Consider the following 16,735-nt stretch of genomic DNA (forward strand, 5'->3'; position numbering starts at 1 on the left):
TGGCGTACACCAAGAGAAGGGTACAGGCCTGAATGCTTGACCCCTACAGTGAGGGGTCTGGTGGCTCTGTTATGCTGTGGGGGGCATTTTCCTGGCATGGTTTGAGTCTACTTGTCCCCTTAGAGGGAAGGTCCATTGTAAATCAATACAAAGTTATTCTGAGTAATCACCTTTATCCTATGATGAAACATTTATATCCTGATGGGAGTGGTCTCTTTTAGGATGATAAAGCCCCCATCCACAGGGCACGAGGGGTCACTGAATGGTTTGTTGAGTATGAAAATGATGTGAATCCTATGCTGTGACCTTCGTCGTCACCAGATCTCAACCCAATTGAATACCTACGGGAGATTTTGGACCGACGAGTGCTCAATGGTGGTTGAGCACTCTCAACCACCATTCTCAAAACACCAAATGAGGGAATATCTTTTGGAAGAATGGTGTTACATAGCTCCAGTAGAATTCCAGAGACTTATAGAATCTATGCCAATTATCATAGTAGTTGGTGAGTGTTCAGAATAAATTACTTGAATAATATATGAATTCGCAAATGATCAAATGCATTTGTTGAACAGATATACACAAAAACATGTTCGGGGTCAAAAACCGCATCCTTGCATCTGGGTTAAGTTCACATTCAAATCCGTAACTAAGACTTCAGGTAATATTCACATGAATACTTGTTTTTATATTTTGGTGACCGAATAAAAACTGACATTACACGAATTAGGCCTATTGCGATGAGTGACTTCGACCAAAAGGAACTTCAATAAGTTATATATATTTCATCTAACATGCCTCATAGAAACAACGAGCGTCATATAAGATGGTATTTTAAGGTCGTTGCATTCCGCTGACTTCAGGACCATGGATAGCCAACCCCTCCTTGTGTGGTTGACAGCATGTGACGGACAGTCTCGACTCAGAACCCTAGAGAATATAACTTCATTCAAGCGACTGAATTCAAACATAATAGGTCAATAAATGGGAAAACTTGGTTTAGGGCAACAACAACAACAACATCAGCGAAAATAGCACCTATGCTTAAAATAATGCTTGAAGAATCAAGAGTGTTGATGGGGGAAAAGGAAGTAGTTAAAAGCGTTACATAACATACCGTAGTCACATTTTTATTTACGTCTATAGCTCGTCATTGGATCGCTTTGAGCAGCTGCCTCCTCGTCCAATCCCATACAGCTCACATTTTCATTACAGCGCATCGAAATCAAAAGGGGAGCCTTTGCGAATTCCGGGAAACGCTAGTATAGACTGCCCATTGTGAAATGTGCATCTCATAGGCTTAGACACACATCACGCCTGCACTACTCACGTTATTAATTGTTTAAAAAGTGGACACGAAGGACAGCTGTGCAGCCTATCGATTACCTAGCTGGAAGGAATATCCATCCATCCATCCATCCATCCAATAATCCGGCAAGTACGTATATTTATAAATATTCAGACGTTGCTATAAAATGTAATAAAAAAAGATGAAAATTAAATTAGAACATGGAAACTAGCAATTCATATAATCTCCATTTTGGTAGGCTACTGTTTTTGTCCGTGCGTGCTTGAACACTAGCCTACACACGAAATAGGCTGTAGATGTAGCCTAGCAATGTATCAATGCGTGGGAACCAGCTTCTGCTGGATTTGGTTACCCTGATTCGCGTAATGAAAAAAAAAGAATGACATTGTTAGTGCTGCGGCGTGCCCTGTATGTTGTTTACAATTTGCACAGTTAAGGTGGGGCTGGTTGAAACGCTGGGTAAGTTGAAGTGCTTAACAGCCTTCTTCCAAGGGCACAAATATGATTCGCAGCGGCACATTATCGATGTAGGTCCCATCCTGGTTTTGAATACTTGCTCGGATTTGAGGTAATGATCGTTTCTAAAACGGAAGGTTTTTACTTTAAGCTTTAATTTTTTGACATATGCCATCAGTGTTTTGCTTACTAACTAATCGTGGACGAACTGTGCTACCCCTGTTTACACATGATGGAACTGTATTAGCCAATGTCTTTAAACTATTTTTTTTAGTATGCGGCTATGCTTCATAGTTATATGTGGTTTTATGTGGTAAACCAGTAGCCTATTATGTGCCGTTTTGTTTTTTCTTGAAAATATTAGGGGTACTATTATTACGGACCTTGTCTTTGGAATGTGTCATTATGCTCAGATTGACATTCGAGACACTGTAAACACGTATTGTGTAGTCAACATTCAAACAAGTAAACAAAACAACAGTAAAAACAACAGCAGCATCAACAACATATTTCAGTGATGTGCATTGCTTCTGTCAATACAAATAATAGGTCAGTTAATCATGCATTTTGTACATTTAGTACCACAATTTATTGAAATAGACTGTAGGGATATTAAAAACCTGTCTTAACATATTAATTTATATATGAACATGACTTTATATCATAAATTGTCAATACATTATTATTTCGTTTTCTTCAGGCATAATGTGATGTACTTTTTTTTTTACTCCAAAAGGTTTTAACAGAAGTGCACAAGTGAGATCATTTATGTTACGTATTAACAATTCAGTCTGATTATAAACTGTGGTAAACTCACTTTAGCTACTTTACCTTCTTCTAGCACACAGTTTTTACATTTCAACAATTAGGGGCACCCAATCATGACTGAAATGAGATGTAGCTAAGTCATGACTCAGCGGTAGTGGGCTACACTTTAAACCCAAATTACAGAACAACAAGAAGCACAAATATGCTGAAACAAAATCAAAGTTTTTAATAATTAATGAGACTGGCATGCATAGCCCTTGAGCACTCAGGGCTGAGCTGAATTATAGATTAGTCATAAATAACTGATGATGCCTTAATCAGCACTATACCTTTTTGTTAAAGAATTGAAATGAATATGTTAGAGTTAGCCCACTTTTTATTTTTAAAGGGGAACATAAAGGATAACTTATAACCAGTGACAACAGAGAGTACGTTACTAAAATCAATGAAACATCCAATAGTCTGCTCGTGTGTTCAAGTGGTGAAATGCATTGTCTGTCTTGGAATGGCTTCGATAAGTTTTATTTTTACTGTACAGATAGGTGCACATTTTCACATTTCGATGCAGAGAACACAAAATGCAGTGAAAACAGCATGTTTTAATGTCATGAATGAATTATGAGAATGATGGACTTGCTGGTTCAACACACCACTTTACGATTATTGCATCATCTATGGGGGTCCTCAGTCTTCAATAAATAATGTCTGTTATGAGCATAGTAGCTCATGAGAGTGTTTAGTGGAGTTATATAACTGTACCTATGAACTTCACTAAACTGTCCAGGGTGTATTCCTGCCTCTTGTCCAATGCATGCTGGGATAGGCACCAATACTTCCCGCGACCATGACCAGGAATAAGCGGGGACAGATAATGGATTGATGGATAAGCCTCACTGGCTTTGAGACTCAGACACAAGTCATTATGAATGAATTCAAGAATCACACATTTAAGGGTGGCATCAACAAAGCCGAAGAATCATTGCATAACACGGTACAAGAGAACACATGGCATGGGAGTACTAGTGGAACGCATGAATGACTTCCATGCGGTGCAAGCATGCATGCTATCATGCAGCTGTTAAAGACTATGGCCAATATTCAATCCAACCACAATATGGCTAATCCATAACCTAAATGTTCATCTTTATTTTACTTTCAAATCATCATTAGTATTTTGCCAGTCTAAAAATTTAAAAAGAATATAAGAAATGGGAAGCAACAAAAATAAAATGTCTGTGTAATTTCTGTTATTCATATTGACAGTGCTTTGTAGTAAGACTGAATCTTCCAGAATACTTGACATCAATTATAAAGCAATGGGATTGATGAACATTATAAAATAGCATTCCAAATATTAGACAGTAAGCTGACCTTGGCTGCTCTGCTATATTGTGCTTTGGGAGCAGTGCTGAGACAGCGAATGGGTCACCTGACACTTTAAGGGACTACCAATGAATGCTGAAGAACTGATGTATTGGGGCTGCCATGATTCTTCTTGTACACTCGCCAAATCTACAGCGTTCTAGAAATGTTTCACATACAAAGCAACTGTTCAAGTCCCAAAGCTGTCAGTGCTTTGAGGTCTGATGTTTCTGAAGTCTGGGTATGACATTCACAGAACACTGGGGACAGGGGGTGTTTTGGCGTGAATGAGGCATTGTGCACTTGTCAGCTGCATCTTGTGGCTGTATTATGTCACCAAGCATGTTTGTGACAGGAGAGATAATTAGTCTGACTGTCCAGTGGACAAAGTGCTGTAACCCACACAGAGAAAATGCTTCATTGGACAAACCTAAAATTTTACTTCCATTTGTTACACCTATATTTTTTTAGGTTTTCTCAATTAAAAAAATATTTTGTTCATTCCAATTAACCTAAAAATTTTCAAATGAGAACACCTAAACAATATAGGTGTAACAAATTGAAGTAAAAATGATAGGTTTATCCGAAGAAGCATTTTTTTCAGTGCACTTGTAATCCACAGGGGACAGAAGCAGATAGAACATGCACAATGACAAAACACCTGCTCAAGGCAGCACTACATTTTAGACCAGGATAGACACAGGTACCAGAGAAAGACAGCTCCAAAAGATTCAGGGACAGACACGCATTCCCACTGGCATAGAATCAGCCACTGGGGAACCTCATGTGATGCAGACTGGTCACAGCTCAGCTCATACATGTGGCACACAAGATACAAACCAAATTAAGATGTTATATGTACCTGATCATTAAAGAGATCACATTTACCAGAAAAGTACTGTATTATCTTTGTTAAAAAATTGTGCTGTTCAGTCATATGTACCAACAATCAGACACTTCCCCTTACATCAGACAATATTGTCAGTACGAGGGTATGATATTGTTCATATGTCAAATATGAACATTTACTGGTAATTAAACACCAGATTACATCATTTCATAGTTTGCAGCTAATGATAACAGTCGTTGTGTTGGCTTAAAATTACTTAGATTGAAAACACAAAGATCCAAACCCAGATCCTGGGAGTGGCTCTGTTGTTGTAGCCTCAAGAAAACGTATTAATGTTTAATGCTGCAAGGAATATCTATCCGTATAAAGAGATAATGTGAATAAAAATATGCGCTGCAGTATGTTTATTAAGAAAACAAATGGTTTAGAATTTTCAGCCCCATGCAGCTGGTCATGTGGCAGCCTTGGCTACTTTACAAGTAGCCATTAGCTTGGAATAAATGTTAACATGGCCCCCTTTTAATAAATTTCCATAATGCAGATGGAAACTGCAGAAATCCTGTATATGTAATAGGCTCATCCAGTCAATGTTGTTCATACTCCACTCTCCTCTGTTGCTAAGTCTGTTGCTAGGCAGAGCCAAGGCTTCTGCTGCTCTGCAGAGCCTAATAATCTGATTCCACTCTGAAACAGACAGTAACAAAAGGAAAGTGACTGCACTAAAGTAATGGGATTTTCAATGACCTATTTTTCTGATGGCTTGTGAAATATGTCACCACGTACATCATGTGCATAATAAAAAGAAATGACTGGCATAATGTAGTTCAATAGTTTATAAAGTTGAACAAAACATCTGATGATCTTAAATTTTATTTGCAAATTTGGTATGAGTCAGGAAGAAAATTCAGTTTCAAGTGATAACTGAAACATTACTGTGAAGGTTTAAAGTTTACCAATAAAACGAAGACTGATATACAAAATACACAACTTTGTGCTAGTGTTTACTTAATGTTGAGTCTCATATTGTCATAATGCGAAATAATTTTTCATGGTACAGTCCTTCTCAGGATTTCTAGTGAAATACAGCAGTGGGTGGTGGTGTAGTATAATGGGTAAGATGCAGGTCTTGTAACCTAAAGGTTACATTGTACCCTGCATTGCTTCAGTATATTTCCAGTTGTGTAACTGGATGCCATGTAAATGCTATGTAGAAAGTTGTGTATGCCTGTAATGTAATGTGAAGAAAATAAAGCAGTATGTGCGGTGACCTATACCTCAGAATGCAGCAAAATATAGCCTACACATAGAAAGATATAATGTGCAAGTCAAGGATAAGACACAAGTCTTTTGGAAGGCCACTGATGATGGTGAAATATTTAGTAGTACTGTGTGCCTCAAGTAAAGATAACATCTGCTAAAAGATAATTCAGTGAAGCGAGCAAGCAAACCTTGGGGAGGTTCTGACATCATTCTTATAAAAAAGTCAGTTTATATAATCAGCCCCCTCCCAACTGATGCAAAGGAGGAGAAAGTAATCATGCATGATTGCACACACACACACACACACACACAGAAAAGTGAATTACACATATGAATGATTTGATTACAAATCTAAAATTATGGAGTACATAATAAAAAATAAATAAATAATAATAACTCGAACTGTGAAATTTAGCTATAAGCGAATCTTTGGTGACATTTGGGACACAAAAACTGTCTTTTGGCAAGATCAATGGTTGATTGATTATGGGTCTTGCTCATAAATTACTCTGAAGATGCCACGTGTGGCCTCCTAGTGCTAGGTAGCTATAAGTCCTATGATGATTTTAGTCAAATTAAGGTACCAAAACTGACATGAGGTATGTTTGAAGAAATTAGTGATAAAAAAGATAACACGATGGAATCAAAACAGCCACAATTAATTATAAACAGAGAAGGAAAGACCAAATTAAATATCAAATTTCCCTCCCATACGCATTCTGCTTTGTTAATGCTCTGTATTTCAAACGAGGTTTTGGAATTCTTCAGGGTTTAAAAACATGTAAAAACAAACTGAACAGCCTGAGCCTTGAATTTTCTCAAATAAGGTGCATCTCCAAATGTACGAAAAATAGAGAATGGTTGTTATAGGCCTACCCATAATTTTCATTTAGACGTAACATTTGCAACCTTGAAACTAAATTACCCAAACTAATAGGCTACTACCAGATTTAGATACCATGAGCCACCAAATAAACTCCGGGCAACTGTTGCTGTAGCGCTACAACGTGCTCGTGGCGTTACACTCTAAAATAATTTAGGCGACGTTTTTCGTCAGATTTATGAAATGTAACGTGTCATGTACACTGCGAATGGGAATATCAGTGAAAACTGAATTTTATGAATAAATATAATTAACATTAGGTCACGAGCTATCACAATGGATAACCTGGGCAGCTCCCTACCAGTCAATAATGGCAGTTATTAGATTAATTAGGCTACCGTTAACTGTGATTAACAATATGACCACGTGCAAGGAAACTGAATTCTAGTAGATTCGACCGACGACCGCTTCAGATATCTAGCGTTAATAGCCCAATCCATGTTTTGTTCTACTTATTTCCAAAGATGCCACAAATGTCTGACCTTGCTTTTATTCTCTTGACAGGTCCGCGACAAATAATTCCTGTTTCAAGCAGAATGGGTCCTTTCCAGGATTATCAGGTCGGTTTCTACTCTTTTGACTATACTGTGTGGTTACCTAGCAAATGTTAAAGTGTTGCTAATGCATTCCTCGCTTGTCAGTTAATGTTTGCTGCGCTCCCTCGTTCACTTGCACACAATGTACAGTAGCTACGTACACGTGTTACATTCAGTGGGCTAATCTAGCTGACCTATAATTATGCGTGTTTGCCTCGGAACGCACATCTTTATAGGATTTAAGTTAAATATTCGGATATTTTAGCATAAACGTGTTTGTCTAATGACAGTTACCCAGCTGCTTCGCAGTTTGGGTATCAATGTAGCTACGGAAGGATTGCCACAGTGCACTGCTGGATATATAGTGATCCCAGAGCAGACGTCAGATATTGTAGGCTAGTTCTTTTGGCATTAGTCTAGATAGTTTCTTATTTACATGTGACGGTGTCCGATTTGGTGGTTTCCAGGAGCACAAGGCGTCAGAGAAGGAGAGCGCCCGCAGTCGCATCCCCCGTCCAGTCTTCCGCCCTTGCAGACCCAAATTGAACGGATTGCCGCTGTCAGATTCACCATTTTCCGAAGAGGAGAGCAGAGACTGCGACCTCAGCTCTGATCATTCCAAAAGAACCATTAGCACAAACAGTTTTTGCTCAGGTGCGGTAATGTATACGTGTTGAACATTAATTTTCTCAGTCAGTAGGCTACTAATGAAAGTATGGGGAGACCAAGAGAGTGGAGTAATCGTATACGTCACTAACAGGCCGATTACATAATCTGGTTCTCGGCTGTGATTTGAGTGATTGCAACAGTGGCCTACATCCCGTTATGTAAACTTGCCGACTGCTTTTGCTACTTCTTTCCCCCGAGAGAAACGAATGATTTGTGTATTTGAAATTCTTCATAAAATTCTTCATGTATTTTTACACTTCAAACTGTTTTAAACATTATTTACTGCAGTATAACGTTGCTAAAATTAAGTTACGGAAACTACTGCTTTTACGAAAGATGTTTTAATGTGTAATTTAACATCCTGATAACAGAATAAATGTTTAACTTCAACCATGACCACCATTAGTTCTTCCATTCCAGAAAAAAATTTACCTTGGTGTTCTTTGTTTCTTTTTTAAACAAAGGTATGCTGTAGCCTACTACCATTAACTGATTCAAGACAATGTCTTATAATAGCGTTTGATTTCCGAACATGGTCGTTATTGGATACGTTATCTGACAGATAGCAGGAAGAACTTTGACTTTGGACTGATGTGCCTGTTTTTCATGCTGTCTGGTGCACAAATTGCACAGATGACACCGGGTGTCCCAGCAGCCAGCCCGTATCCCCCTCAGGCTCTGAGAACAGCCCGCTAGCGTCCCCCTCACCCGGCGATCGCAAGGTCAAGGTGAAGAGGGTACGCGTCGTAATGGCGGAGTGGAGCGCGCCCCCGTCCAGGCACAAGAGGGAGCAAAGGTTCTCCAAACAGCTCAAAGGTGAGGAAAAATGCATTCGTCTGCACAGAGGATGGACACACAAACAATGCAATGCTTGTTTTATCTCTTTTTGCAGCTCTGAGTTAATGACTTGAGGTTTAATCAGTAAAGCTTTCATTTTGGTAACCGCAGACCACAGACATTTTAAAGAAGGAAAGCATTACTCTTTGAACACATCTCTCTTGCTGATCGATCAAAGTACGAAGTAGCTGAAGCTGGTGCATATGAACAGCTGACAACATACCACACATGAAGCAGACCTGGCTTTTATTAAGCAGGCGCTTCCGCATGGAAGCAACGCCTCTTGCCTGATTAAGGTCCACAGCACCTGTTTCATCAGCATACTCATTAACACTCTCTACTACCAGAACTTTATTTTGCTTAACAACTGAATGTTTTTCCACACAATTAAAGCAGCTTGTATGAAAAGAGATGATTGAGAAAAACATTAGTTACTACATTTGTCAAAAAACATGTTAATTGGTGTGATAATGATGTTGGGTACACAGATGCCTGTCCAATTAGTTCAATTGGCTAGCATGGTTTACTTTTCCCCCCACTGGTGGTGGGTGTCCTCCAGCAGTCAAACTCACCAGTTTGGGGAAATTTTTGTTTAGCAGTGTTTCTGTGGTTGTTTGACACATATTGCACGAATAGTCACTATAATATAATATAATATGGTTCTTTCAAGCAGAAACAAGTACCGCTCATGTAAGTAGTTTAAGTTTTCTTTATTATTACTGCTGAGGAAACTTTATTGATTTTCTGCTAACAAATCTTAAGTGTGCCTTGTGGAAAATGCATGAAATATGGGATTTGCAGACAGGCTGTTACTTGGTAGAGTAAAGCTGTGTTTTCTTATTAGTTGTTATTGTAAATAAATTCAGTGAAGCAGTACATCAAATTGAACTGTCAAACAAACAAAAAAGAGCAATTCACAGTCCTAGTTTTTGGGAATGGCAGTATCATTTAGACTTAAAATATCTGATTTGATATTGTGATATTATGTATAAGTCTGGATGCTCTGAAAGTTTATGAATCCCTAGTGCATAGCCATGGTAGTGTGCTTGACCTTTAGCTTCCTTCATGAAACCAGAAAGCTACATTTTTATCTCCTTCAATAGCACAGTATTTATGGAGGTATAGCCGGCCAACTCAGTAGACCCTTTTAGGAACTCCACTCCATGGTGGAACCGAGCCAGTTGTTGTGTTTCCAGTACTGGGTACAAAGTTTTGCAAATGAACAGGCATTCAGTACAAATTATTGTCCAGTAGAATAAAGGCAGTTGATAGTCAGTGGTCTATATGAGATGCATCTCTCTCCATTGTGTTTTTCTCACTTATTTCACTGCGTCTCTTGAGTCAACCCTGAGAAATCTAATGGAATATGATTAGAACATGAAAGCAAGACAACAAAACTAGAACCGGGTCTTTTGTATACTGGCTACAGATTTCGTGCCAGAGCAGGTCTGAGAACAGCACAAATATCCAATCCAATCAGTCATTGAGCAGATAAGGATTTCTGTTGAACTACTGATTTCGCTGTTCATATCTGCATGCCAAAAATTGTTTAAATGAATTGCAACCGCAAATGCATGCTATGCAACTGTTTCTACTCTTAGGGTCCTATAATGCTGTTCTTTCAACATTAGACGTTTGTTCAGTGTTTGAACATTCTGAGGAGTGATTGGAGGGCTAGAGGGAGGGGTGGAGACGGCAGAATCCTTTGCCCTGGTCAAATCAGGCAGGTGTTGAGTGAAAAAGTTCCCACAGTTGTGCGGAGGATGAGGCGTCGCATGCCTCAGACAGTCTCCCAGTATGCAGGAGAGAGCGTTAAGTCATGGAAAGTCTGTAACCCGATATCGGCAGGACGGAGCGCTATGAACCGGCCACCGACACCTCGCTCTCAAAACACACGCAACTGGAAGCTGGAGCGAGCGCTCTTGTGCGGCACACAGCCTCCTTGCAGGGGATAGTTTTCTTACTGAGCTGTGGCCTCCAGGATGTGAAGGCACGGGTGGAAATGTTGAGAAGATACATGGCTCAGGAGGGTGCATTTCAGCGGGTGGCGGACGCGGAATGTAAGCGGTGTGTGCCAGAGTGTGTGGACGTTGCCTGGTTACAGGATGGCGTGAGGAGGGGTTCTGGGTCCTGGGTAAATGGTAGCTGTCTGTGCTTGTTCTGCAGGCAGCGAGGCAGACTTCAGCTCCTCCAGCAGCGCAGGCAGCATCAAGACCCGGGAGGCCCTGTCCAGCTCTACAGGGAAGAAGTCCTCATTCTCACGCAGGTATGGCAGGTTATCTGATCCTGGTGGCCTGTGTGCTGGGAGAAGCAACCCTGCTCCTTGCATGAAAATGCTTCTCTCAGCTTTTTTTTTGTGTGTGTTACTGAAAGCATCCATCCAACCTTATCAAACAGACTGGCAAGTTTTTGATAATGCTGGTGATTATGTCCGTAATGCACAGGAAGGATTATACTGCAAATTATCATATGTGGCTAACTAGCATTATTCAACACTGTATCTTTGTAATTATTACTTGAAAATTGTGTTACTGTTAATGTGAATTTGTCATGCAGCCATAGCGCCTACATCAGGAGCAGCGTCCCAGCACAAAAGGCAGCAGGAAGCCCGGCTGCCCTCCGGGACAAGGAGCTCTACGGCCTGTATCACTCACTCCCCCACACCCCCACTTCCTCCAACAGCAGCAGCAATTCTGGCTCGAGCCCTACCGCCAGGTACCGTAGTGATAACATTGGCGACTGCTTCGCTTTCATGGGGGATTAGGCAGTGTGCCAAGCTGGCATGTTTTTGTCTTCCCTTCTAAATGAGAGGCTTTATAGTCATGGTAGGGTTATGCTAAGAATGAAGGGGTATTGTGTCTTTGTATTTGACCTAAATAATATTTCAGTCTCTGCCGCATACTAATAAATGGAGTGGTGGAGAGGGGGGCAGACACTTCTCTGCTTTGTTTTGTGGGGATAGGAAATGCTCATGAATATTTCATACACACTCGGTATCTCTGCTTCCCTCTGATGTGTGCTGTTTCTTTGGTTACGCTCTCCCGTTTCTGTGTAGGTGCTTGGTTTTCATATCAACTGGCCTTGCAATATCAGTAATATCAATCTCCACGCGGGATGCATGAGAAACCAAACGCCCACTCTCCATTTTCTGGATCCCTTCCATGAAAATGATTATGCTCTGCGTTGCCTCCATTTTAGTTTGTCTTTGTTGCTTTGTTGATATCGAATGCAGCCTGTATTTTTATGTAAGCCCTTTTTTGTATTTCAAAATCCATTTGAAGTGGACAGTAATGGTTGTGAAGCAGCATCTGTGCCTCTGTGCTGCTTGCTGTGATTGGGTCGTGATGTCCTTGTTCTTGATCCAACATGCACCTCCTCCTGCCTGCTAGCTTGTTCTATTTCTGGCAGAGATGTCGCACTGACATCAAAGCAAAAACCCAGGTTGCTAGGATATTCTGTGAGCTGTGTCACTTGTCTGCAAGGGCCTAGTCTGAATCGAGACTAATTCATTGCCTGCCCTGCAGAGGGAATAAAACCCATATCTTCTCTAACTACAACAGGACCACGTTTCTCCTTTGAGAATTATAGATGGCCTGAAATCTGGGCTACTTGGTCAGCTTCTTGTCTGGAGCAAATAAGCTACTGTTTGCTGCTTGCTTGAAGCACACAGTCAAACTGGCTTATTTTGTGTGCTGTGCATTAATGTTACCTTCCTTTTGGCAGAGGTCAGAGATTTCACACACCCATTGATTTTACTCTGCACTCCCGCTGGCTTTCACCTTCTGATGGGTTTTAAGTGTCCGCCAGTCAGTAATTCTTGCCTCCACTGACCCATATGTCCTGGAAGTGCAAAATCTGAGATTGTCCAGCCTGTCTGGACAGAGCAATTACTGGATGGATTCCACCAAGGATCTCCCATAGCTGCTTTAAAAGCAGTTGCCCAGGCAGATGAGCTTCATATGACTTGTGAAGACTAGATTTGACTCAGCAATGAATGCATAAACAAATCGGTGTCTGGTGTTCCATTGTAATAAAAGCCGAAAATTGCACTTGGCTATGTCTGTCAAGAGGTGCCATGGGTTTCAATGTGGGAGCAGTAAACTAGAAAGAAATTGGCTAGAATTTGACTACAAAATATAAACATTATGGCACAAAAGTCTTTAGCTTTCATTTTTATATGAATCATTTTACAAAGAAAGCATCTAAATTTTATTCAGTTTGAGCTGACAAAGTTTTATGTTGAAAATGGTCTTTCAGGAGATCCAAGACCGGACGATATCACTCCTGTGGGGACAACCATGGCATCAAGCCCCCAAACCCGGAGCAGTACCTGACACCCCTTCAGCAGAAGGAAGTGACCATCAGGCACCTGAAAAGCAAGCTGAAGGAGTCTGAGAGCAGAGTCTGTCAAAGGTTTGCTACGTTTCATTTCCACTGGGGGAACAGAAGCAGCTTGTAGCAACCCTTCAATAAAGGAAGTCCGCTAATGTCAGAAAGTCTGTAAGATGAAGCTTTCTGATGGATTACCCTTGTCACTGGTGGACTGGGCACAAGGCTTAGTGTAATTTAATATAAAAAGGCTGTGCACCATATTCTAAATGCCCACATTTTCTTTTCCTTCTGCAGGGACTCTGAGGTGGAAGAGCTGAAGGCACAGCTAGGACGAATGCGGGAGGACTGGATCGAGGAGGAGTGCCACCGCGTGGAGGCGCAGCTGGCCCTGAAGGAGGCCCGCAAGGAGATCAAGCAGCTGAGGCAGGTGGTGGAGACAATGAAGAATAGCCTGATGGAGAAGGACAAGGGCATCCAGAAGTACTTCATCGACATCAACATCCAGAACAAGAAGCTGGAGACGCTGCTGCACAGCATGGAGATGGCCCAGAACGGCTCCCTGCCGGAGGAGCCCACCCTGGACTTCCTCTGCGACTCCGCGCCTGGTAAGCCCATGGCCGAGCTCGGGGACGGCCCGGCGCTGGAGGACCAGGCAGCCGAGAAGATGGCCGACAGCAGCCTGCTGGCCGGCGATGAGATGGCCAACCGTTCGGACATCCTGGAACACGTCCTGATGTCGACAGCGGTGGACTCCAGCCAGGAGTGCAAGCCGAAGCTGTGCCCCTTGCAGTCCAGCCTGCTGCAGAGTTCGGTGGAAACGATCCCCACCCTGCCCATCAGTGAACGACAGATCGCCACGCAAGATAAGTCCATCCAGACAGACTTCATCTCTGAGACCCCTGACCTGGAAAACCTTCTGCTTCAGCTGCTGAAACTTCAGACCAAGGGAAACAGTGCCCTGAACCCCAGTCTCCCTGAGCATCCCATGTTGAAGAGCCCAGATGTACCTGAAGCAGCAAACCTGACTCCACCTGACCCTTCAGCCACCGTCCTACTCGCTTCTGAAGGCGATTCGGGCCAGTGTTCAGAGCCCATGGAGGGCGACGGCTTCATTGAGGAGCTCGATTTCTGCATGAAAACGTCTGTGAATGACGTAGGTAAACAGCAGTGCACCGCATTAGTGGAGAAGCGATACTGGAGCAACAGCTTCCTGGTGGATCTGGTGGCCTTGGCTGCTCCAATGGTGCCCACCGTGGCCTGGCTGTATTCCACCCACAGGGGCCAGGGGGCGCCGGTGTACAACATCGGAGCTCTGATCCGAGGCTGCTGCGTTGTAGGCCTGCACTCCCTCCGCCAAGTCTCCTTGGGCTCAGTTGTGTAACATGTTCTCACTGCATGCAAAGACTGACAGAGAAAAAGAACCTAAAGAGTTGGGAATCGTTAGCGTGTTTTCTACACTTGTGTATAGATATATATTTTCGTTGTCACCCTGTAAGTTATTAATTTGCACTGTGTACAGTTGCCATCGGTTGAGGAAAAATGTTGAATGAAAGGGAATTATTTTCTGTTGTGGTTTCCCTCCCCAGGATTCAGTTGTTGAAGTCTTGATTTGTTTAAACTGATCATTTGGGTAGGTGGTTGTGTTGTAATTAAATGATGTTTGCTGCTTTAATTTATTTATTCCCCTGCTTTTTAAAATGGTATTTTTATGAGGGGTGGGGGAGGGGAGAACAGATGATCAAGAGATGAACATGAGTTTGTTGCAGTAGAATTTAAGGTTTATATGGAGTTGTATCTTGTTTGTTTAAAAAATTACTAAACCTTCAGCCAAAGCTTTAAAGACCTTCACTGTTTGTGTTTAGTGAAGATGTATTTTCTCTGTGTTAGAGCTTTTTATGTTACAGTTCTGTGTTAACTTGTTCATGGGAAAAAAGTTAATGCTACAGCACATTTGACACTTGTTATGTGCCTGAATCATGTGCAATACCATTTTATTATTTACTTGAGATGTCATAATATATTTATTATTAAAGCATGATAGTCGCAGTCCGGCTTCTGTTTTTTTTTCTTTTTGAAAAGTGCCCCTTAAGCAGTATCAGATGTTCATAAAATGTTTTTCTTTGTTTATTCTAACTGGCTGTCAGGGTTCAGAAACACACCCATTTAAATTTATATTTAGGCTTTTAGCAGATGCTCTTATCCATAGTGACTTGCATAAGTGCATACAAAAAGGTTTAGGCAATCATGAGCCAATGGAAATCCATTAGGGTTACAAATGATAGGAGCAGTTAATGTTAATTACTTTAATGTATGAAATAAACCTACAACATAAAGCACCATAATAGGTGCAGGAGGGATTCTGGGAATGCAGCATTTCAAATAGCAAATTATCCTGAAGAAGTAAGGAAAGGATGAATTTTGAGTATGTAGAACAGTAGCTTAAAGTGGTTTTTTGCAGTAGGCGCATAAAAGACATCTTGTTATCCAGGAATACACCAACACTGTTGGCAATCTGGGATGAGGATACCTTTGTGTTGCCGAGGGTGATAGACAGATCCTCAAGGAATGAGGATTTAGCTTGGACGTCAAGCACCTAATTTTTGGCAAGACTGAGTTTGAGATGGAGACAGTTCAGCCATGTCAAAGTATGACGTTAACCTAATGCGTGAGCACTGATAGGAGTGGTCAAAATGGTATGAAGTTAATCACTTCTAGGCATTGTCTGAGAGAGCGATTTCTTTCAGGGTTCCCAAAAGGACCTGCACCAAATGAAGCAGAGAGATCACGTAGGATTAGTACAGAGAACAGGGATGTTGTTTTTGCAGAACTGAGAACCTGTGTTACAGAGGATAGCCAGACTGATTTGGGTAAAGAAGGTTGTTCTGATTTAAGTAGTTTGTAGTTTTGGTGATTACAACCCTTTCAAGAGAAGGCAGAGAGGATACCAGTTGACAGTTAATTGGGTTGCAAATTGCACATTTTGATGAAGGTTCATCCAACAGGTTGCTCTGCATTTGGTACTTTAACCGATAACTGATATCTTTAATAATGATTAACAAATGGAATCAAATAATTAAAAAAAACTATTTATGTCGGGATAAGTGAGGAGTTTCAATGGTTGATGCACTTGTGTTCTGTACTCAGAATGCCAAACATTAAATTAGGTTGTTAGCTATTAAAACTGCTGGATTTGGAAATTGTCATAATTTAAACAAATTCTCAATTCCCCGACAGATGTGTAGGCTCATACACTGGAAGGCTGTTGCACTGAATGCCTAAAAGCAAACACATTTATCAGCAGGTGGACATCCTTCTTAAAACTCATTCTCACTACAATGACCAAAGAGGGTGGGGCACAGAATGGATAGGCAGTGCTGACAGTAGCTGGCAGCCCTGCAGGTGCAATGTAGTGCAGTGCATAATTGATTGTAGTGTAACATTGGGACAGAGGGCTTCAGACATATTGGTATGCC

General features: G+C 41.3%; 1 protein-coding gene across 3 annotated transcripts; it reads left to right on the forward strand.

Annotated features, from left to right (window-relative positions):
• Window positions 1-1,174: 1,174 nt before the first annotated feature.
• sybu (syntabulin (syntaxin-interacting)) lies at window positions 1,175-15,308 on the forward strand. 3 transcript variants are annotated; one of them, XM_035395112.1, is made up of 8 exons: window positions 1,175-1,438; window positions 7,393-7,448; window positions 7,892-8,078; window positions 8,727-8,909; window positions 11,097-11,196; window positions 11,487-11,645; window positions 13,188-13,343; window positions 13,557-15,308. In XM_035395112.1, exons 2-8 carry the CDS (start codon window positions 7,425-7,427, stop codon window positions 14,641-14,643), a joined length of 1,896 nt encoding a protein of 631 aa, XP_035251003.1. In that variant the 5' UTR covers window positions 1,175-1,438; window positions 7,393-7,424; the 3' UTR covers window positions 14,644-15,308. The 3 variants fall into 3 exon arrangements, with proteins under 3 accessions (XP_035251003.1, XP_035251011.1, XP_035251020.1); XM_035395120.1 differs by having other exon boundaries at window positions 1,175-1,434; XM_035395129.1 differs by lacking the exons at window positions 1,175-1,438; window positions 7,393-7,448; window positions 7,892-8,078; window positions 8,727-8,909 and adding an exon at window positions 9,470-9,620.
• Window positions 15,309-16,735: the final 1,427 nt, after the last annotated feature.

Source organism: Anguilla anguilla, chromosome 1 (assembly GCF_013347855.1).
Source record: "Anguilla anguilla isolate fAngAng1 chromosome 1, fAngAng1.pri, whole genome shotgun sequence".
In the NCBI taxonomy this organism is placed as follows: domain Eukaryota; kingdom Metazoa; phylum Chordata; class Actinopteri; order Anguilliformes; family Anguillidae; genus Anguilla; species Anguilla anguilla.

Coding starts and splice junctions, on each gene's coding strand:
- sybu (XM_035395112.1), top strand. CDS start 7,425: ATGGGTCCTTTCCAGGATTATCAG. Junction 7,449..7,891: donor GTCCTTTCCAGGATTATCAG/GTCGGTTTCTAC, acceptor GGTGGTTTCCAG/GAGCACAAGGCGTCAGAGAA. Junction 11,646..13,187: donor GGCTCGAGCCCTACCGCCAG/GTACCGTAGTGA, acceptor ATGGTCTTTCAG/GAGATCCAAGACCGGACGAT.